General features: G+C 47.1%; 1 protein-coding gene across 1 annotated transcript in view; it reads right to left on the bottom strand.

The window, feature by feature from the left end:
- B3GAT3 (beta-1,3-glucuronyltransferase 3) overlaps positions 1-23,920 on the bottom strand; it is a 295,818-nt gene that overhangs the window by 133,108 nt on the left and 138,790 nt on the right. Inside the window, exon 4 of the mRNA XM_069645186.1 lies at positions 2,584-2,914. Coding sequence (XP_069501287.1) covers positions 2,584-2,914 — 331 coding nt within the window. The remainder of the gene's footprint in view (positions 1-2,583; positions 2,915-23,920) is intronic.

The raw sequence follows: 23,920 nt of genomic DNA, 5'->3' as shown, positions 1-23,920 counted from the left end.
GGAGGCTGTTCCAGAGGGAGGGCCCAGCCGAAGATAGAGATCTACCCTCAGCTCGCTTCTTTGAGAAACGATTGACCCTGAGGGAGTTCGAGGTAGAAGAGAAGAGAGCACGACTTGGGAGCTATTTGCAGAGGGATAGCTGAAGGTTTGTTGGACCCAGGCCCCAGAAAGCCTTGTGGACAATGCAGAGGGATTTGAATTTAATGCTTGCATCCACTAGGAGCCAATGGAGAGATTTCAGAGCTGGAAAGATACGATCCAAGCGCTTGAGGCCAAGGGCAAGTCTCGCAGTCCTGTTCTGGATAAGTTGCAAAGGGCGGAGCGTACAGGCAGGAAGATTAAGAAAGAGGCTGTTGCAATAGTCCCACCTAGAGAGAACCAGAGCTTGGGAGACTGAGCTTCTGGGGGAAGGAGAGGAAAGGCAGAGTACCTCGGAGGAGGTGCAGTAAGAAGTTTTACTTTTTTGAAACATCATCGATGTGGCCGAAGTGTGGAATCAAAGATGACACTGAGGTTCTTGGTCGAGATGCAAAGTGTTCTGGGTTAGATTGGGTCCTTGGTCATCGTTATTTGGACACCGTCTATATAGGGTTTGAAAATGGTAAATCCATACATGGGCCTCATTAGAAGTCTGGCGGTAAACTGCTGGTGCTACTGGCGGGTTGCAGCCAGACACTAACACTGTTTCCGCCGTCTGAGATCCCCGTGCCACCGGGACATTACAAGTCCTGGTGACCCGGGATATCAGGCGGCGGAAAGTGTTAAGTCCCCATTGCCACAGAGTCCCATTGGACTACATGGCGGTGGGGACTCGGAAGCGCCGGCACTGTTGCTAACGGTGCCGGCGCTTCCGTGAAAACTCTGCTGGCGGGTGCCGTTACGCCTGGCAGGTCAGACCTGTCGGCGCAACGGCCCCCGCCCGCAGAGTTGTAGTGTGGCGGCCCGGAAAGGGTGCTGGTATGGGGCTACTGGCACCCTAATTACGGACAGCAACACTTGTAATGAGGCCCATTGTCTGGTACCATTGTTTCTAAACCAGACAAAGTATTTATGTTGTGCCCCTTGTGATGCTACCTCCCAGAATGTTTTTGAATCATTTTGGTCAGATGTTGCAATCAGTTCCCACCTAGCATTTTGATCAATAGTTTTTTTCTTGTTCGTAATGGTCTTTTTGCAATTCGCTCTCGCCTCAATGATCTGTAGCTTGGATGCTATGGAATGCCTTAATAAAGAGAGGAGCCTTCCCTTAGCTTTAGTGCAGTCAGTAGCAAATCATCCTACTATATGCAGCCTTTCCTTATTCCAACATTCCGACAAACTCTGAACGTTGTTTGACATGAGCACACCAAAGTCAGAGACAATACTTCCGAACCCACTAGAAGAGAATCTATTATTTGAAGGTTTGCACTAATTATATTCCTTTGTATTTTGCTTTGGATTGCCATTTCCCACCTCACTACTTGTCTAGACGTGGTTAGGTGTGCCTTAGTTAAGTGTGGAAGCTTATTAGTGTTCAGGGTGTAAAGGGTTTTAGCATTATAGGGTGGTGATCAATCAGAATGTTCTTAACCACTTGAAAATCTTCTATTAGGTTCCAATGCTTGGCAGGGAAGCAAAAATAATCAATACATGAATTTCATTGTGTAGCACTAAGCGTGTATTTTCCAGGTCTATCTATAGTAACCCGTCCATTGACAGATCTAAACCCCCATTCATATAAGATTACATGAATTTAAAACTTTGCACACATACTGGGGTCAGACATAATTGGAGGCAAGATCCCTATTATCCTAATACAGACTCATCAAATAGCCTTATTTCCTAATTTCAAACTGAAATTGCCTGCCACAATAACCAGAGTATCTTGATTATGTGTTTCCGACTTCAATTTCTCCAGGAAAAGTAGGAGTTCTCTTAAGCAGCAACCTTTGTATAGTTTATGGGGCTCGTGTAAAAGTTAAGTATCAATATGTAATTACAATTAATCATTTTAATTCTATTAATTTTGAGAACTATCATTGTATGTTCTGGTATTACCAGTTGGCTCACATATTTTGTTTTAATCAATATAAGCAGTCCGCCAAAATATCTTCCTGCAATGTAATGAGTGCAGAAAGCGTCAATGTCTATGTTATTAGACATCCATGTCTCTTGTAATAAAATTACATCCGCCTGGTCAAGGAAGTCTAAAACTGTTGGACATTCCAATTTCCTCTTGGCCCCAGCAATATTCCAGGACCGACACAATTGTAAACAGGTGTCTATCAGAGGTGGGTGGGGAAATTGTCCCAGACTTCATGGTTGCTCATTTGCCAACTCTCCCTCCATAGTTCCTATGGACCCCCTAATCTTTTTGTTTTGTTTTTTAACCTGTTCTGACTTTTTTTCTCAGCTGCTCGATGGGTTGTCATTCCCAATTCAACCTGATCAACATGTGACACTAAACACATTCATTTGGATTGTTAACACACTTACATTTTATATGGAATCGAACATTCCTACCACCATCATATATAGAACACAAAAACCATGGTTTGCCCATGAGAAGGGACCCAACCACAGTTACTGGGATCCATGCCTTACCTCATCAAAGAGCTTCAGGCTGTAGGTGTTGTCGTCATCTGCAAAATAAACCACCCCTTCTTCGCTGAGCTCGCGGTTTTCACGCAACCACTGCAGTGCCAGGTTGCGCTGCTCCACGCCACGTGGCTTCAGCCAGTTTGGGTCATTCTCCTTCAGCTTGTAGTCCTTGGGGGTTTCCACCTGCAAGTGGGTATAGGTTACCCTGCCGTGAGATAGCAGTTCTGTCACCAACGGAGTTTTGGCCGCAGTGTCTTCAACCAAGATCCAATGCAGATTCTTCACATGTAGGAGAGTCTGAGAGAGACGGATGAGCTCTGCCTTCTGTACAAGCCTAACGGAGGGATGAGAGAAAACATACATGACAAGTTGAAAAGAACAATTCGAGCTCTGCCTTCTACATAAATCTAAAGGTGGCATGAGTGAGGGGACAGACACAAATGAGAGCTCAGAAAAGCGCATAAAACCCTCACAATCGGAGCAAGCTCTACCTTCTTCCCTGGCCTAACTAAGCAATGAGAGAGGGCAGTAAATCATAGAGGGTTTAGAAAGTCAAACAGAAACTCCAGGAAAGCCAAATGTGCTAAGAGAATGATGAAAATGGGAACATGTCAGAGAGCAGAAAGAGCACAGCAAGAGGCACTGAAGATCACGATGGGGAGCAGAGTGTGTCATTCTTTACCAACTGATGTATAAGAAAGCAGACTGGTCACAGAGAACACATCATGGAGCTTAAGAAGGCCACTCAAAAACTCTTGTAGATTTATTTGCCAGTTTAGCTTTTGCAGCAACACACAAACTATAATACATTTCATACACAAGTAAAATATCTATAAAAATAACACTAGGATATTGAGTGGAGTTAGCAATTTAGTCAGAGAAAATTCAGCATGAAGTTAATGAACAGCAGGGGCCCAAAGGGGGATTAACATCAAGCACCCATGTAAGAGAGCTCAGTAAAATGCAGTTAAACACTAGGAGAGCTGCACAAACTGCTAGCCTACTTTCTGCAACAGTAAGCATAAGGAATAAGAAAGAGTGCACATGTCTGAGAGCTCATGCAGGAGCCATCACTAACTGCAAGACAGCCTGACAATCTTTGTATGGTATGGTCAAGACCTGCATTAGGAAGAGAATGCCAGTCTGATGTGATGTTACTGCTTTTCTGTTTAGCTCTTTGGCATATTGCTTTTAGTTTATTGTAAAAATCCATAAAGATTTGTTTTGATAAGTTTAATAATTGCTCTGAGTGAAACATACACATAGCAATAACACAGTGGCCCTTATCACGAGATGGACAGTGATACAGTGGTAATTTACTGACTCTGCAGAATTACCGTTACTTCTGTATGTCCGGGGAATTACCTCTGTATTACAACTTGCCGGGACTGCGCACACATCATTGCAGTTAACTGCAATTCCGTCCGGTGAAATTGCTACTGTAAATGTGTTTCGGAATAGGAGGCCACACATTTCAGTACCGCCGCCACCTTCAGCTCTAATTCCGCCAGTGGAATTTGAGCCGGCAAAATTACAACTGGCAGAAAAAGTGTCATCACCGGTGGCGGCAGCTACCTTTAAAAGAAATCTAATTCACTCTAAATCCCCCATTTCAAGTTGCCATCCGAAACCAGAATGAAGACAGAACATGTCACAGGACAAGATAAAGGGAAGTGCCAGATATGAGCCATTGTAAGAAAGAATTCAGTGAGGCAGACTCGCAGGTCCTCAATGATGAGGTAGTGGCCAATGCTGAAGAGCATTATGGCTCTAGACATAGGAAAAACATCTGGCCAGAGGAAGGCTGCTATCTGGCCCAAAATCCAAGATAAGGTCACAGCAGTGGGCACAGTCCCACGGGACAGCAAAGACTGCCATAAGAGGTGGAATATATCACAAAAGGGGGTAGCCGCCAAACAAGAGTTAAAACATACTATTGATTTTGGATGTTATTATTTGAAACTAGGTAATTATGGTGTTACAAGAATCACCGATGGTCCATACTTGTGATGTAGTCTAAGGAACCCTATGGGGTAGAGACTACAGGCACATTCATTCGTACATGTATACAGAGTATTAACAAGAAAAGAGCTTTTTTTGGGTGCAAATTTATTACATAAAGCTTCTGGTACCGGACCAACAACAATCAAGGTAGAACATCCTGGTACCTTTATAAACTGTCATATATCGCCCTTGGAAAGTATGGAGCAGATGGGCGATATGGAAGAAGGACTAGACTCCGAGTCACTGCAAGGTCCGGTCTAGTCTTTCTGTTGTACTACCTACAAGTACCTGAGAATGGAGAACACCTGTGCGTTGCAACTTTCTTGCTGCCTACGTGAGTTCACTTCGCTTGTGCTCTGCCTCCAGTTGTTTCTCTGTGTTTCCCTTGCCTTCCTTCCCTGTTCGTCTGCCCGTTTCTTTCCGTTACCGCTGTTCGCGGTTTCCCCCTCCCGTTTATTCCTCTTACCTGTTTGTTTCTGCTTCCGCTGTTGTGCCGCGCTCTGCGCTGCCTTCTAGTACTCATTCCTGCTTCAGCATCTCACCTGCCTTCAGACGCTCTTTGCTGGGAACACTTCGTTGACCTAGTTCTTTGGAGTACTATGCTGTTTGTGCTGTTCCACACTGGATCGTTATTTCCTTATCTACTACGAACACTTACCAGTGCATGCTGGTTATTGAAGTGCGGATGCACGCCGACAACTTCCTCTCCGGATGACTACAACTTACCCCTGCCAACTAAGCTACACAATCTTCCAGGGTTTTTCGGCAAGGCTTTTCCCTGGTTTGGGGTGGGCTCCCAGGAGTCCCCGCTGCCGGGCTAATTGCTTATAGGCAAAGTGGCCTCCGGGGGAGCTCGCTCCTATCTCGTCAAACAGAAGAATACGACCGTCAAGACAAAGACAAATACAGCCTGGAGGGAAAAGCCGGAAAGCTCATCCGACGAATCCGTAAAGACCCACACAGAATCATCAGGTGAGGAGTGGGCTAGTGGTAAGGAAAGTGTGAGTGATAAACCTACAGAATCTGAGATAAACAGACAGATAACAGAGCATGTGTCGCAGATGTATTCTGCAGCAAAGAAATTTCACATACATTTGCACTACATCATAAAGGAAAATTGTAAAATGAAGAGTGTAGGGAAAAAAGAAAAACATGGGAGTGAGTACATTTTCAACAGCTTAGAAATGTGAAACGCAAAAGTAGACTGCAGTAAAGCATAAGCAAGTCTAGTGGGCACTAATTGGTGGTGTACAGACAAATGTAAGAGGAGAGTGCTTGTCCTTGCAAAGTCGGAACACGCCCCATGTATTTATACATTTGGTTGTGATCTGTTGGTGAGCAATCCTAAGAGGTGGAATGACAGACCAGGGTGTGCAGCCTCCTTTCAACACAAGTGAGAGGCATCTGACAGACGAGGCAGCATGAGGAGCCCCTTGTTATGTTAAAGGTTCTTATACTGTGCACTGTCACCACCTGCAAGGTTTCTTGGCGCTCTGGCAGATCTGTAAAGCTAAGTAGAGAGGGTGGGTTGTACTGTTGGCATCTTCAGTTCGGTGGACACTGTTCGCTGAGCATAAGTGTGTTTTTCGGTTGTTAGACGCCAGGTGCTGTTGTGCGAGGCTATGTGTGGTTTAATTGTTGTGGTTGTGCAGTAAAGTGTGTGTGGTTGGTTGTGCTGGAAAGTTCTGGTTGTGTGCAGTTCAAGGTTTGACATGTGTATGCAGAAAGATGAGGGTTGGGTAGGGTTGGTTACTAGCAAGTCCTATCCTACCCCTTCTTTTTTCATTGAATGGGGACCATAGCGCTCCCTATTGCACAATCCGCTGGTGTGATTACAATTACCACTCCTATGTTGTGTGCAGAGGTGTGGGTCCTCCCTGGGGCCATTCAGTGGTAGTACCCTTTCAACCCGCAGTGTTAAGACTATGTGCCGCCCATATCCCTTCCCCTTTGTATGACACGGTTTGCAGCAGTCACCCTCTCCCTCATGGGTTCCCTCAGCGGGGGCGCTCTGCGTGCCCTGTGATCCATCATTCCGAGCTAGGGACATCTCTCTCTCTTACCCTATCCTCTAATGCCCCTACCAGGGGACCAATCAAACTGGGCCCCTCTCTCTCACATGTTCCGCACGTCCAGGTCTTCCTCCCATTCAGATGCCTTTTCTTCCCTGTAATCTACTCCTTTTCCGGCCTGCTCTCCGGTCCTACTCCGTTTGTGCTCCTTTTCATGGTGCTTGTTTGTTGTTCATTGGTTTCCATCCCGTTCAGAGTTGAACAGTCTGGTTTTTAGAGGTTTTCTACATTTTTGATGGTCCTTCATGGTTCGTATATCTCTGGGGAGGGAGTTCCAATGTTTTACAGCTAAGTAAGAGAACAATGATGCGCCAGTTATTTTCCTTGTGTATGGTTTCGGTTCAAGGCGGATGTCGTCGCTGGATCTGAATGTTCTGTTTGGCTGGTAGATGGTGATTTTCTTTTATATGACTTCTGCTCCCAGGCGATGGATTGCTCTGTGTGTTATGCACATTGTTTCGAAGGTGATTTGTTTTTTGACTGGTAGCCAATATAGCATCCTTAGCGCTGAAGTGATGTGGTCCGTTCGTGACAGTTTGAGAAGTTTGTCTGCTGCGTTGTGTATAAGTTGTAGTTTCTTCAGTAGATAGTCCGGCATGCCGAGGTATAAGCTGTTGGTGTAGTCTATCCTGAACATGATGAGGGCGATGACAGCCAGTGTTTTGTGCGTAAAGGAGAGGAAAGGTAGAATCTTTTTGATTGTGTGTAGAAGGAAGAAGCATTTCTTGATTATCCCATTTACTTGCGGTTCCAGGGTTAGCTCGTGGTCCATTAGGATTCCCAGGTTTTTTTACTACTTTGGATGGCGAGGGTGCTGCTCCTAGTTCTGTGGGCCATGGGATGTACTGGTTGCTTCCTTCGATGTTGGATGTAATCATGATTTCAGTCTTGTCCGGGTTGATTTTGAGGTTGTTAGTGTTCCTCCATTGGTAGAGTTCTTTAAGACAGTCTCTATTAGTGTTGAGTGTTTGTGTTGTTCATCGCTGAATTTGTAGATGATTTAGGTATCATTTATTGATGAGGATGTTATGGCTGACTGTGTCTTTAGGTCATCCCATACAGAGAGAAGTACCGTCTTCTGTCCTGCTCATGGGTCTGAAGCCAACTTGTGTCTGGTCCAATAGTGGTTTTTTTCTACGTGTTCCAGTGTTTATTCATATGCATAGGTCTCTAATAGTTTTGCTGGGTAGGGAATGGTTGTGATTGGTCTGTAGTTTGAGAGGTCTAACCCGTCTCCTGTTGTGTCCTTGAGGAGAGGTATGATGTATGCGGATTTGAATGCTTGCAGTACTTTCCCTGTTGAGAGTAATAGATTGAAGAGGTTTAGGTAGCATTCTGATGGTGTGCCCTTTGTAAGGATTGCTTTATAGATGTCTTGTGGGCAGGGGTCCATTGGCGAGCCTGCCTTGTTGTTTTTTTTTTACCATGCTGAGGAGCTTTGCTCTTGACATTTGGGTGAAGCTGTTCAGTTTGCTCTGTGTTCCCGCAATGGAGAGGGGTGGTTCACGGTCTGGTTAATTGGTTTACTTTGAATGGTCCAGTGTATGTTGGACATTTTTCTTAAAATGATCTGCGAGATCATTGCATCATTTTTGTGAAGGCACGGGTGTGTTATTGCATCCGGGTGGAATTCTCATCTCGTTTACAATGTTGAGTAGTTCTTTCTGTGGGCCTGATCACGAGTTGGGCGGTATCCCTGCAGGGATACCACCCAACTTTATTTGTGTTAGCGATCACCAATCCAGCGGTATTACGGCCGGATCACGGGTTGGGTTCTAACCGTTATTCCCTGTTCCCCATTGGACCGAAGATTTTTATTTTCCCGGCGTGTTTACCCCCAACTCCGAGCTGGGAGTAAACACAGCAGACTCATTAAATCCGGCAGTAACAGCCCTGTGTGTTGTGGGCTTTTGTGATCCGGTCATTGTAGTATTTCTTTTTGACTTTCTGAGTTTCCTTTTTGTAAGCTCCGATTTGTTTCTAAAAGGTTATTCGTTTGGCTTGGTCGTAGTTTTTCCTCCATTCTTGTTCCAGTTTCCGGTTAGTTTTTTTCCATTGTATTGAGGTGGGGAGTCAACCAACTTGCCACAGCTTTCTTTCTTGATGGGATGAGGGGCTTTTCCAGGGAGAAACTGTCAATCGTTTTGGCGATAAATTTCTGTATTATGTCCGCCTTTCCTTCTAGGTTTGTTGCGTCCAGGATTGATATCAGTGGTTTTGATGATTCTAGTTGTTCTTCTAAGTTACTGGTTTGGATGGTATTCCAGTTTCCTGTCCAGATCTGGGGGCAGGGGGTACTTTTTAGGCCATTTGCATGTTTTTGCTGGTAGTTGGATCATTAACAGGTTAATGAGGTGGTCGCTCCATAGTATTTGTATTGGTGGAGCTGTTGAGATTATTTTGTTATTGGCGAAGATTGAATCCAGCTTGTATCCTGCCGTGTATGTTGCTCCTTTCACCACCTGTCGTAGTCTCATCATCTCAACCTGCTTAGTGATATCTCTGAATGTGCGTATTCTTTTTCGAACCATATGCTGAAGTCACCCGAGGATGATCAGGTGATCTTGTTTAATGGCCACTTTCGTGATGCCTTCTATGAAGGTGTCTATGAAGATTGCGTTGTAGGACGGTGGTCTGTAGATGAATGTGAGGTTCATTTGTGGGTCCGATGTCAGGTGAAGGATGAGGGATTTGCAGTTAAGGATATTCAGTGGGTCAGATGTTATTATTTTGAGGTGTTCTTTGTAGGCTACTGCAAGTCCTCCTCTTTTACCTTTTCAGTTTGCCTGTATGCATTTGAAGGTGTCAGGAAGACAGCTACGTAGTGTGACTTAGTAGTGGTCATCCAGCCAGGTTTCTGTGACAAATAGGATACCAATTCTGCCGTTGATTACATTACAATATCTTTTTCTTTTCTGGTGTCCTGTTTTTATTTTTTTATTTTGTCCTCGTGTGGTTTTGTTGGTGGTTTCCCTCATTATACTCAGGATGTGGGTTGTGTTCTGTTAGGTCTTGTTTCCTCATTGAGTAGACTGTCTAAGTTCTGTGTTGGGTCCCCGACTTCTTCAGTGTCCTCTTCTGTATCTAGTTGTTGTCGCCATGGGTCCCCTTGGATTTTGGTGATGTATCGGTTAGATGTGTGGTTTTCCCTCTGTCTCGTTCTGCATGTTTCTGTCCTTGTCTTGCTCTCTGGCATGGCATATTCTTTTCTCTTGAGTCCTCTAGATTTTTCAATTTTTGTGATGTTTTGTTTTGGTCACAGGGGCTGTTGCCCACGGCCAACGCTTTCCTGAGATTTTTGATGCACTTGTTGTTGTCTTTGTTTGTTTAGTTTTGGTTTTATGGTTCCCTTTTAGTGAAGATTTCCTCAGTGGCTTCTGTTGTCTTTAGTTATTTTCTGGTCGCGGGGTGAGTGCGAGTCACTCTGGGGCATTGGCTTTTAAGGGGGGTCTAGGGTTCTGTTGGGTGCTATGGGCGGTGATATTACCTGTGTAGGGAGGGAAAGATCTAGATGGGAAGGGCTGGATGTTGGTTCCTGATTGGTGCTTTCGGTGGCCTTACCCTTAAGCTGTGAGCGGGGTCTGCCCTCCTTGTGGGTATAAGTCCGTTGGCACTTTTTGGCTATCTTTCTATCTTTCTGATAGATTCCCCTAGAAACCCCTTGATTTGAAGTATACTAGAGGTGGAGTGGCAACTAAGTTGGGACCTGCTGCTTGTGTGGAACCTAGTTCAAAAGCACCTTGACTTGGAGCAAATGGAAACCGTAACATTGGGGTACCTTGTGAGTGGGAGACACGACTAAATTTGAAGTATACCAGTGTTAGGGAGAATTCACAGAAATGTGCCAATTCCTCTCTACCTTAGAGACCCCCAGCTCTTTTGCTGGACTCTAGGACTTTTTTCATTTTTACCTGGAGAGAGTGAGACCCTTTTTCCCACTCTCTCCTGTATTTTATGTGACTTGAACTCTGTGTTTCTTTTGGTTTTTTGAGTCTGACAAACTCCATAGCCATCTTTTTACATTGTGTCACACAGCACCTTCAGTGCAGTGGCACAAGGTAGTCTTTCAGATTTCCCAAATGTTTAAATACCTTCTCTTGGATAAACTACTGTTTCCCAGAGCAGTAAAGTGAAATTGACTACTTACAATTGTAACTTTCTAGACCCAGCACACACTATCTTACAATAGAGTGCTCGAGGGGTTACTTCGTATACTCTTTGTCTAGTTTATCGTGTAACATTTTAATGTTACCCTTTCTATGATTAAAGGCTGGTGGCAGTAGTTTATTTTTTACTACCGCTGTGTATCTTTACCGCGGGCTGCGTTCGCAGCTGCAGTGAGGCACCCTTGGGTGCCATTTTTATCAAAATGGCCCTGGTCGTCTTTTTTTGCCAATTCTCTGTGGAAAGGTCCTTCTTGAGATTTACTCTGCGTGCCAAACCAGGGTTGGTCCCTTTGTTCGTTTTGTCTTTGGCGGGATTCACGAGTGAAGCCCACCTCTGGCTCCAGAGTGTCTGGCAGGGGCAGGAAGTGAGGTAGGTGCCTGAAACTCCCTGTGCTTAATTACCTTGGTTACAGGAATGCACCCAAAGGTGATTGGCTGGCTGTCAGGCAAGGACAGCCACCCTGCTGTTTGAATGGCAGCTAGGCTGGAATGAATGGGAGAAACCTGCATAAAAGGCAAAGCTTTTTGGCTTGGAAGGCAGAGCCAACCACTGGACAAAGGAATCCAAAGAGGAACTTGGAAGAGACGCCTGCTGCAACTCCTGGACTGTTGGTTCGCCCGGTGAAGCCATGCTGCTGTGCTGAAGCTCTGAATTCGCCTCGACTAGAGAAGCCCTGCAAGGACGACTTCTCCCCTTGAGTTGGTGGGACCAATCAACTCCAAAGTAAGCCACCTGTACATCCTCTCGAAACTGGTTGAAATTCCACTGCAGTCGCTGCTGAAACCGAAGAGCCAGGGAGAGGAATACCAGTTTGTGTGCGTTGCTTTTAAGTTGGCCAAGAGCTCCAGAAAGATCCTCCGGACTCCCAGGAAGCAGGACTGACCAAGCCTGAGCCACCAAATGCAAGGAAAGCCCATCACAACAGCCAGAAATCACGGTGGTGCTATCTGCGGTAGATGCAAGGAGCTGAAACACTGTAGTGACACTTGTTTGAAGATTGCCGGTTGGTGTCGGTGACCGTCCCATTGTAGTGCAGGAGTCCCCAGAGGTCCTCCCTCTTGTCCCCACGACTGAGGCCCAGGAACACCAGAATCTGCAGACCTGCACAGTAACAGAAGTCACCAGCCACACTTTTCTTCTAACCAAAGGTACTGTACAGAACCTCTTAGAAGAAGGTGGGACCTTCTACTGCCACGCCTTCTCTTTGCTTATAGAAAAAGTCCCTCAAGAAGGGGTTGGCTTCAGCCCCTTTCAGCTTCTCTATGGTCATCTGGTTAGAGGTCCATTGGCCCTAATCAAGGAAGTGTTGGAGAGTGCTCCTTCCCTCAAGCCAGTGAGAGTTACTGACTATGTGTTAGGTCTCCGAAGGAAAATGACACACATGATGACAGAAGCTTCATATAGCTTGAAAGCAGGTCTGGCTCTGGTGAAGCATTGGCATGACCAGAAGGTCAACATGTTTGATTTTACTCAAGACCAGCTAGTTCTAATTATGGTACCTACAAGGCAGAGGGCCTTACAGGACAAATAGATTGGACCCTTCAAGGTTGTGGGCAAACCTGGAGAGGTAAATTATTTGGTGGACTTGGGCAAGCCCAGGGAGGTCCCCAGGGTCTTTCACACCAACCGCCTAAAGACCTATGTCTCTAGACCAGAACTGGGAGCTTTGCTTCTAGCCTCTGCTCAGGAGGAGAGTGAGCCTCTACTTGAGCTCCTCAGGGGACAACCTTTAGATGGAAAGATAGGAGTTAATATCTCTTCTGATCTGACTCTGTAACAACAGGAGGAGTGCAAAATTCTGTTAAATCAGTTTGCCCGTCTGTTTTCACTAGGACCAAGCTTGACCCCTTGGGGCCAGCATGATACCCTCACTGGTGATTGTCTCCCTGTCAAAAGCAGGGGTTACAGAATGTCAGACCATGTAAGAACCCACATAAAGGAAGAGGTCAACAAGATGCTTGATCTTGGGGTAATAGAGCCATCCACAAGTCCATGGGCTAGTCCAGTTGTACTAGTGCCAAAGGCAGGATCCAAGGAGTTGAGATTCTGTGTGGACTATAGAGCTCTTAATGCAGTCACCACGACTGATGCCCATCCTTTACCTAGGACAGATGAGCTGGTGGATAAACTTGGTTCAGCCAAGTTCCTCAGTACATTTGACCTAACATGAACTATTGGCAAATAGCTCTGGCCGCCCATGCCAAGGAGAAAACTGCATTTTCAACCCTAGGAGGCCTCTACCCGTTTAAGGTTATGCCTTTTGGACTAAAGAATGCACCTGCTACATTCCAAAGGATGGTAAATCATGTTCTGAATGGGATGGAGGACTTCTGCATGGCATACTTGGATGACATTGCAGTGTTGAGCCCTACTTGGAAAGAACATATTGACCACTTAGGATATGTTTTGCAGGTTCTTGAGCAGGCCAATCTGACCATAAAGGCAAACAAATGTCAAATTGGTTAGAGTAAAGTGGTCTACCTTGGACCTGGGGTAGGAGGAGGTGAAATCAGGCCATTGCCTAGCAAGTTACAAGCTGTACAAGACTGGACCACCCCTACTACTCAAGCCCAAGTGAGATCCTTTTTAGGTCTCACAGGCTACTATAGGAACTTCATAGAGAACTATGGGACCATAGCTTCTCCCTTGAATGTAGTCTCCTCATCCAAATTCCACAAGAAGGTCAGGTGGAATGAGGAGTGCACCAAGGACTTAAGAAAGCCCTTTGTCAAGCTCCAGTCTTGAGAGCTCCAGACTACAACAAATCCTTTATTGTACAAACTTATGCTCCCAATAAAGGTATAGGTGCAGTTCTGAGTTAGCTGGATGAGAAAGGCAGGGGACATCCACTCTGCTTCATCAGTAGAAAACTGAAGGACCCGGAAACAAGGTGGGTAACCATAGAACGTGAATGTTTTGCCATTATGTGGTCTTTGAAGAAGTTTAGACCATACTATTATGGATTTACTTTAGTAATTCAAACAGAACACCAACCTTTGAGATGGTTAATGCAGATGAAGGGGGGAAATCCTAAATTGTTAAGATGGTCTATCAGCCTTCAGGGCTTTGATTTTACCATAGAACACAGGTCAGGGTGTAATCACCAAAATGCTGATGGTCTCTCCAGAAAGTATGACCGACTGGAGTAAGGAGATTCAGCCAGGGGTGGATTAAATCCTCCTGTCCCTTAGTCTGGGGGGGGACTAGTGTTAGGGAGAATTCTCAGAAATGTGCTAAATCCCCTCTACCTTAGAGACCCCCCCCCCCCCAGCCCTTTTACTGGACTCTAGGACTTTTTTCATTTTTACCTGGAGAGAGTGAGACCCTTTTTCCCCACTCTCTCCTGTATTTTATGTGATTTGAACTTTGTGTTTCTTTTGGTTTTTGGAGTCTGACAAACTACATAGGCATCTTTTTACATTGTGTCACACAGCACCTTCAGTGCAGTGGCACAGGGAAGCCTTTCAGATTTCCCAAAGGTTTAAATACCTTCTTCTTGGAGAAACTACTGTTTCCTAGAGCAGTAAAGTGAAATTGACTTTACTTACCATTGTAACTTTCTAGACCCAGCACACACTATCTTACAATAGAGTGCTCGAGGGGTTACTTAGTATACCCTTTGTCTAGTTTCTCGGGTAACATTTTTATGTTACCCTTTCAACGATTAATGGCTGGTGGCAGTAGTTTACTTTCTACTACCGTTGTGCGTTTTTACCGCGGGCTGCGTTCGCAGCTGCAGTGAGGCACCCTTGGGTGCCATTTTTATCAAAATGGCCCCAGTCTTCTTTTTTCGCCATTCTTTGTGGAAAGGTCCTTCTTGAGATTTACTCTGTGTGCCAAACCAGGGTTGGTTCCTGTGTTCGTTTTGTCTTTGGCAGGATTGACGAGTGAAGCCCGCCTCTGGCTCCAGAGTGTCTGGCAAGGGCAGGAAGTGAGGGAGGTGCCTGAAACTCCTTGTGCTTAATTCCCTTGGTTAAAGTAACCAAAGGTGATTTGTCGGCTGGCTGTCATGTAAGGACAGCCACCCTGCTGTTTGACTGGCAGCTAGGCTGGAATGAATGGGAGAAACCTGCATAAAAGGCAAGGCTTTTTGGCTTGGAAGGCAGAGTCGACCACTGGACAAAGGAATCCAAAGAAGAACTTGGAAGAGACACCTGCTGCAACTCCTGGACTGTTGGTTCGCCCGGTGAAGCCCTGGACTCCCAGGAAGCAGGACTGACCAAGCCTGAGCCACCTCAACAGAGTGGACCCCAGATGCAAGGAAAGCCTATCTCGACAGCCAGAAACCACGGTGGTGCTATTTGCGGTAGACTTGTTTGAAGATTGCCGGTTGGTGTCGGTGACCGTCCCATTGTAGTGCAGGAGTCCCCAGAGGTCCTCCCTCTTGTCCCCACGACTGAGGCCCAGGAACACCAGGATCTGCAGAGCTGCACAGGAACAGAAGTCACCTGCCGCTGTTTTCTTCTAGCCAAAGGTACTGTACAGTCTAACAGAACTTACCTCTTGTGTAGCCTTGCTTGTTTTCAGTTGAGACTTGTCTTGGTTGCTTTGTAGAGTTGCTTGCATCTTCTACTAATCGCAAGCCTAACAGCTTGTGGCCCTACGTTGATACTTCTTTGCTACACAGACTTCTGAAACATTGTGCAAGATTTTTAACTTACCTGCAAGAAGTGCTTCAGCTCACCTAGACTTTTGCCCAATTGACTTTGGCTTAGCCTGGCTCCCTGAATGACTCTTCTCTCCTCTGACATTGTGTTGCACCTATTCTTCCAGGAAAGGGTTAACTTACTCTGCATTAGGGGTTCAAAAACTACTTACCAGCTTCAGAATATTTGTGTGATCTCTTGTTTATTCTAATAACCCTTTTTTTTTACACTTATCTAAGTAATGCTCTAAATGCCAACAGTAATATATTAATGTCCACAGTGTCCTACCTAAGTGTCTGTGCGCCATTCCCAAGGGGTATTTGCTGATTTAGAGTAACTGACAAAGTGTATTTTGAAGTGTATTTGTGTGTTGCTATTACATTGCTCCCTGCTGAGGAAGGCTTATTCAAACTGACTGTTAAATAAATTAATAATTGTTTAATCAAGAAACCTTGAGTGTAAGTGTTTATTTGGATACGTGTCACTGTGAATCTCTGTGCAAATACCCTACTGCTCACATTGACTCCTATTGAGATAGGTCTGGTTGCTCAACCACACTACCAACTTGTGTAGTACAGACGTATACCAAAGGTTGGGTTCCTATTGCTAGGAGGTCTAGGTTGTTGTAGTGCGCCCAAAGGGTACTGGATAAAATCTTGCCTAACAAACAGTAATTATAAAAAGTCAGATTTGGGGCAAGTGATACAAATGCCTAAATTTGAGACACACCAGTAGTTATAAAAAAAAGATTTGGGATACCAGGCAAGTGGGAAACACATCTATATTTGAGACACACCAGTAATTAGAAAACAGTAAGATTTTGGGTACCTGGCAAGTGGGCGAAACACCTAATTTTGAAACACACCAATAATTCAAAGACAGCAAGATTTGGAATACCTGGAAAGTGAGAGAAATGCCTAAATTCGAGACACACCAGCAATTATAAAACAGTCAGATTTGGGACACCTGGCAAGTGGGAGAAACGCCGAAATCTGAGGTACACCAGCAATCGGAAAACAGTACGATTTCAGACACCTTCCAGGTGGCTTTTACAGCGTTGATTGTGAAACAACTTATTTGTTGGTAAACAGCAATGTGTAGTGTTTTGTATGGTAATAAGAGTGGTAGGGTTCTAAATGGAGTACAGTGATTGCTGTACTCCCCCACCCAGACCACCCTTCCTTATCAGTCACTGCTGGTTAATGGCTGGTTGACTTCACCTACCTCATACGCTGCAGCTGCATCCCACCGCCGACCCGATGGACCCTGCAGAGGAGCCAAGCCGACTGCTCTCCACTAGGTAAGCCTACTGGGGCTTACGCATTATTGTCATCGTGCCTGAAGCTGATCTCGAACTACCTTCAGCATTGCCGGTAAATTGGCCCATTAATTTGCTTGAAAGCATGCCACGCTTTGCAGAAATCTGCCCGCTGAATATGCACCGTGATTCGTGTACTGATACACCTTTTGTTTACCTGCCGACATTGATAAGTATCCGGGGACATTCTAAAATGTCTGCAAAGCCATCCAGCACTGAAATGCTTTCCCTACTTCCTCATCGCAGCATACATCTGCTTTGATTGGTCTTCTGCCTGATTTGTTCACCCAATTGGGAGCCGGCAGGCGAACGCCGGCCCCCCACCAAAGGCCCTGTCTGTGCTGTCCATGGTAACCGCAGGATCGTGAGCCACATCCTTTACGCCTAGAAGTAAGTCGGCGAACACTTGACAGAACTACTTCTGATCGGTTCCCAAACAAAACTAAATAAACTGGACAACAAGTTCAAAGTCTTCAACATTGACGACAACACTATATCGGTGTTCAAAGAAGTCAAAACATTGGGCTTCTACCTGGACTCAGCCTTAACTTTGAACAGACAAGTTAATACGACTGCTTCCTGTAAAGACTGGAGGGGGAGGTCTGTACTTCCGCTCTCTATATGGTAGAGGAGAGGCACAGAGGACCCCAACCAAGATTCTCTATTATTGGTGCGTGATCGAGCAATCAAGGCCTAGCTTCTCAGGAGGTGATGCAGGCTGGTTCTTAAGTACAGTGTAGTCCCCAAGCACCCACAAAGGAATGTCCGCACACTGTATCGGTTAAAAAACAGTATTTATATAATTAATATTCAAGGTTATGTACACTACCACAATAACTCACTTTGTGCTCAGAAAATCAACAATGGTAAATGTATACAGTTCTACAGTGGTACCACAAATATTATCAGATCTCATTAAAGTGCATCAACTATACTGTCAAAATGTCACAGATCACTAAAGAGGAAACCAGCAGTAGAGAGAGGAAGGAAAGCAAGACGGTTGAACAATTGGCAGAATACTGGTCGCTACCGTTAAACACAGCTCTGTGTGGTGATCCCCCCACCTGGGCAACCTGTAGAATAAAGATGCAAGCCCAGTCCCTATATTGTTCACAATAGACTTCCCAATAGTTCTGCAACCCCAAAGTACCTGCGGTTGTAGCGTTCCTCGGCGGGGAATCGACGGCCCTTCTTGAGTGCCCTCCCTTTAAGGCAGGAGTCACGGGTCGTCGAACGTCCGACGGAGAACAGGGTGAGCTACGATGGTGAAGTGGCAGCTTCGTTCCTAGCGGTGCTCGTTGACGGGGAAGCGTAAACGTCCTGCAAGGAAGAGGCGTGCGGGGCACCTCGGTGTCGATAGTTCTGGACCGCAAAGAGTTTGAAGAACTGTGGCCCAGCAAGGGCGTTGAGTTGTCGGCGTCTCTGTGGTCTTTGGGTGGCGGGAAACCCACCGGCGGATGCTTCGCGGCGCGTCGACGGTCAGGCCTTCTCCAGCAGGATACAGCGGCGATGAAGCGGACAAGAGCGTCCTTGGATCAAATTAAGTTCTTAGGCAAACGGGAGCACGTCTGCTCCGGTTGGCGACGGCCGTCGCCGACAGTGGCGGACAACAGTCCGGGCGCTTCTCCTTGGGATTCTGCGGCAGTCCCCGTCTCCGGTCGGCAAGCCTGTCGTAGGTCTGTCTACCAGGGAGCTTTGGCAAAGATCAGCTGGTGCACGATGGTCCCTCGTAGCTCGGGAAGAGGGCACCTTACCAGGTCCTCTCTGGGTCAGTTCTTGGAGACACAGCAGCTTTCAGATTGTGAAGGAGAGCAACAGCAATTCTTCTCTTCCAGCAGGGCTTCAAGGTTAAGCTTCAGTTTCAACTCCAGTTACTCTTCAGCTTCTGAACACGAATTCTAGCAGTGAGAGGCCCCCAGATATACTAGTTGATCTCCCATTCATTCTGCTGGGTCACACTCAGGCAACCAATCTGTCAGAAGGGCATTCATGCAGGCAGGCATCCAATCAGGTGCATAGTGCATTCAGGCCATTCACTCCTCTCCAGACACTCACAACAAGTTATGTGTATTGAGACAAGTACCCAGCCATTCAACACTCCACACTGCATTCATACCAGTTTCGGGCACGGCTGTCTCAGTCATTGTGTCAAACACCAGATACTAGACACCCACAACACAGAATGCTTATTCGTCACACACTCCATTCACCCAGGTCCCACCCACAGGGTGTACCCACAACATACAGTCACTGGGAAGGCTCCAGCCAGTCTGGCCTGGACTTCACAACACCATCATATGTGGAACTTCCACCCAACAGCCGGTCAGGGGGAAGGGACAGAGTCACGGCTTCCCAGGACTTTGGGGAAAGAAGGTAATAGGCAATAGAAAGCAGGAGGCCACAGGGGCAATCCTGTTTCCTATCAGGAATCAACTGATTCCAATGGTAGGGCCTGGGTATCCCAAAATGGAGGATACTCAGAGCACCTGTCAAATTCAGCATGGGGCTGCCACCAGCCCATACCCTGCTCTGTGGGCCACACACAGGTGCCCAAAAACATACACTAGGGGCAAAGGGTTGTACCCCCACCCATGGGTGCCATAGGGGTATCCCATGGGTCTGTACACCAAACCAAAAGAGAGCTTCACGGCCAGGAGTCCCACATGAACTCCTGCGTGGAAAACATGACAGAACACACGATAAAAAGCAGTAAAGGACAAGGATACGTAGGCCCTGTCCCTCCGATGCATTTCCAGCATCACATTCGCCCCTCCCAGATTGAGGTTAGGGTGTCTAATCTCCCACGAGATAGACACCCTCATCCAGACGGTCAACATACCTTCTGGAAAGGCCATCTGCATTATCGTGACTCTTCCCTGGTCTATACTCGATGGTGAAGTCTAGCCCTTGCAGGCTAATGGACCACCTGAGCAGTTTCGGGTTCTCACCATTCATCTGCATAAGCCACTTCAGGGGCTTATGATCGGTTTGGACCTTGAAGGTAGACCCGGTAAGGTAGGGTCTAAAAAGCCTAAGGCTCCAAACTATACTAAAACATTCTTTTTCAACAGTAGCCCACCTAAGTTTGCTACCCTTAAGTTGTCTGAATCGGATGTTCTCTTCCTTTGTCATCTAACTGGGACAAGACAGCTCCAATTCCGGTGTCGCAGGCGTCAGTTTGAACGATGAAGGGTTTGCTGTAATCGGGTGCACATAACACGGGTGCCCTACACATCCTGTACCTTACTGGGGAGAGGTTGGATTTGACCCCCTCCTACCTCATGACCAAGATACGTGACTTTCCCCTGAGCTATCTGGCACTTGGTGGCCTTAATAGTGAGGTTAGCCCTTTTCAAGGCCTGCAACAACTTATCCAGATGCGTCAAATGCTCTTCCCAGGTGGAACTGTAGACGGCAATGTCGTCTAAGTAAGCCACACAAAAGGTTTCCAGCCCACTGAGCGCATGGTTGACCAATCTCTGGAAGGTGGCAGGGGAATTCTTCAACCCAAAAGGCATGACCCTAAACTGGTAGAGTCCCTCAGGTGTTGAGAACGCCATCCTTTCCTTGGCATGGTCCATCAGAGCTATTTGCCAATAGCCTGAGGTAAGGTCGAAGGTGCTCACGAATTTGGCAGCATCTATGGTGTCCACGAGCTCATCAGCCCGGGCAATGTGTGCGCGTCAGCTTTGGTGACGGCATTGACTCCTCGGTAGTCCACACAGAACCTCCAATCTTTGGTACCTGCCTGGGAACAAGGACCCCGGGACTGGACCAGGGACTGGTTGAGGGTTCAATAACACCCAGATCCAACATCTTGGCGACCTCAGCCTGGATGTGGTTCTTAACAGTATCCGACATACGGTAGCACCTGTTCTTGACAGGCACACTGTCACCAGTGTCAATCTCGTGCCTACACCACAGTGTAAGGCCTGGTGTCAGTGAGAAGAGAGAGGCATATTGCCGGAGCAAAGTCCTGCAGGCCTTCTGCTGCTCTGTCGTTAGATCGCGAGAGAGAAGGACTCCCTCCACGGACCCATCCTGAGGGTTGCTATGCAGCAAATCAGGAAGGGGCTCACTCTCATCCTCTTCTTGCTCTGAAGCTAGCAAGAGACATGAGACTTCTGCTCGCCTGTGGAAAGGCTTGAGCCTGTTAACATGGAATACCTGAGGGGCTACCCCAGAGGCTCCCATGTCAACCAGATAATTGACCTCGCCCATCTTGGAGATTATCCTGACGGGTCCAGTCCATTTATCTGCCCGAACCTTGGTAGGCTCCATCACGAGGACCTCCTGTCCCGGAGTCCAATCCACTTGCGATGCTTTAAGGTCATGCCAGTACTTATTCAATTCCTGGCTGGCCTTAAGATTCACTGTTGCCTGACCCATCATCTGTGTCATCCTCCGTCTGAGGCCTAACACATAGTCCTCCACTTTCTTGGCGGGACCTGGAGGGGTGGCCTCCAAACCTTCTCTGATTAAGGCAAGGGGCCCCCTCACGGGATGTCCAAAGAGTAACTCAAAGGGGCTGAAACCAACACCCTCTTGAGGTACCTCTCTGTAAGCAAACAGCAGGCATGGCAGGAGAAGATCCCACTTCTTCCTTAGGGGCTCTTCCAAAGCGCCTAGCATGCCCTTGAGAGTTTTGTTAAATCTCTCAACCAGACCACTGGTCTGGGTGGTAAGAGGTGGAGAACTTATAGGTTACCCCGCACTCTTTCCACATGGTTTTCATGTAACTCAACATGAAATTGGATCCTCGATCAGAGACAACCTCCTTAGGGAATCCAACACGGGTGAAAATGCCCAGGAGAGCCCTGGCAACTACTTTGGCAGTAACAGTCCGAAGGGGTATTGCCTCAGGGTACCTGGTGGCGTGATCAACCAAGACCAGGATCAACCGATGTTCACCTGAAGTGGGAGGGTCAGGGGGACCGACAATGTCGATGCCCACCCTCTCAAATGGTGTGCAATGGTTGCAGTGGGGCAATGACACTGCCTCCAGTCTTGCCACACAACTGACAAGTTGGGCAGGTCCTGCAGTGGGATTCCACTTCTACTCCCATCCGAGGCCAGTAGAAATGGGCAGAGAGCTTCTGCTTGGTCTTCTTAGTACCAAGATGACCAGCCAAGGGCACCTCATGCGCCAACTGCAGCAGGAAGGGCCTGTAAACCTGGGGTATCACCAACCTCTTGAGGGCATCAGGTTCAGGCTTAGTGGGCTCACTAACAAGGAGCTCACCCTCCGAACAGATTCGGAATGTCCTAGGCACTTCTCCTTGTGCCTGGGACAGGGCCGGTTTCCTCAGACCCTCGAGAGAGTGGCACTCTCTCTGTCCCTTACAGAAGTCTGCCCGGGAAGGTCCCTCTTCAGCTAACAAGCATTGATGGTTGGATTGATCCTCCGGGTTGAGAACCTCTCCCACAGGAGAGTCTTCTGTCTCTTCTCCCTCAGGAGTTGAGTTTGGGTTTTCCACTGGAGCCAGTCCGTCCGGAGCATGGATCCCAATGGGTGCTGTAGGAACAGTAGGAAGAGAAGGAGCCCCCTGCACAGAGGTGGCCTTCTTGTTCTTCCTTCTTTTTGCCTTATGCCTCGCCGTTGGCTCGGGTACCTGACTCACAGCCAGACCCTGTGTCACCAGTAACCTAGTGACTACAGCAGCAGTCAAGGGAAGGCCATCCGAGATCAACCCCAACTCTACGAGATCATTGCCTAACAGAATGTTAGCAGGGAAATTGCCCTGAACCAGGACAGGAAGCTTTGCTGTCTTGTCTCCAATCATGAGTATGACTAAGCCTACAGGCGATAATTTGGGAGGCCCACCAGCTAACCTGGTGGTTCTCATTGGAGCACCTACATAGTCCTCTGGCTTAAGCAGGGTCCTGTCCACCACTGTCATGCTTGCCCCAGTGTGTCTCTCAAACCAGTAGAAGGCTGTCCATTCAGGAGGACACTTCTCAAAAACCTACGGGTGTTCTGTGGGATAGTCGCCAGTACCTCTGCGTAATGGTCCCAGGCCCCAAGGGACACTATTTATTTTATTTATTTATTCGCATTTGTATAGCGCACTTGCAGCCCATGGGCATCAAGGCGCTGTTACAAGTAGGTGTTGGATTCTTAATTCAGCAGATATGCATGAGACCGGAGGTCTTATGGATACACAATTACAGGCATAGTTGCAGGTGAAGCATGATATTCATAATACAGTGACAGAATGCCGTCAGGTACGTTTCATACAAAGAGCTTGGTTTTAACAGCTTTGCGGAAGGCTTGGTGGGATTCAATCATTCTGATGTGGGGTGGCAGTGCGTTCCAGTGGGTGGCGGCCCGAGTGGGAAAGCTGGCACCACCGGCGCGCACTTTGCGTGATTTGGGCGTGACAATCGTGTTGGAATAGCACATTCTTAATGGTCTGGTGGCAGAGTGCTTGGTGATTCTTTGGGTCAAGTAGGGTGGAGCAAGTTCATGGAGGCATTTGTGGGTAAGGGCGAGTGTTTTGAAAACACTAAGGAAATCTCTACAGGAGCACCAAATGTGATTCCTGTAGATGAGGAGAGGACAGTGGCCTCCACCTCAGACATGGGTTAAGGGTAGCTCAGGCTGACAGCCTGTACTCCAAGTGCCTTACCTTTACACTTGGAGTCACCCCTTCTTTGATCCAGAGACCCACAATCCCAACAAGTGCCGGGAGTGCGGGGTACGGTAACGGAACCACTGGGAGCCTGCTTTGCAGCAGGTGGACCACTACTCTTATTCCCACCCACAGACGATTTATCCCCACTAGATTTTTGGGTCTTAGTAGAGGAAGGTTTTGGTTTACCCGACTGTGGCTGCTTTTGGGACTCCTCAGCTTTCTGAGAGGTCCCCTTTTCTTTGTCCTTGTCCTTCCCACTGGAGTCCTTAGGGGACACCCGGTGGGAGACCCACTTGTCAGCCAACCTAGCCAGCTTAAAGGGATCCAAAATGTTCTGGTCAGCAACATCCGGACACAGCTCTGGTGAACAGGCTTCAGAAGAATGCTCAAGAAACAAAAGGTGAGACAGTTCAACAAACTTTTTCACTTTGTAACCATCAATCCACCCCATCATGTTCATGTGCGTAGCACTCACCCAGTCAACCCAAGACACATTCT

Source organism: Ambystoma mexicanum, chromosome 2p (genome assembly GCF_040938575.1).
Source record: "Ambystoma mexicanum isolate Mex_15411 chromosome 2p, UKY_AmexF1_1, whole genome shotgun sequence".
In the NCBI taxonomy this organism is placed as follows: Eukaryota; Metazoa; Chordata; class Amphibia; order Caudata; family Ambystomatidae; genus Ambystoma; species Ambystoma mexicanum.
This window is presented reverse-complemented; position numbering and strand designations above follow the sequence as displayed.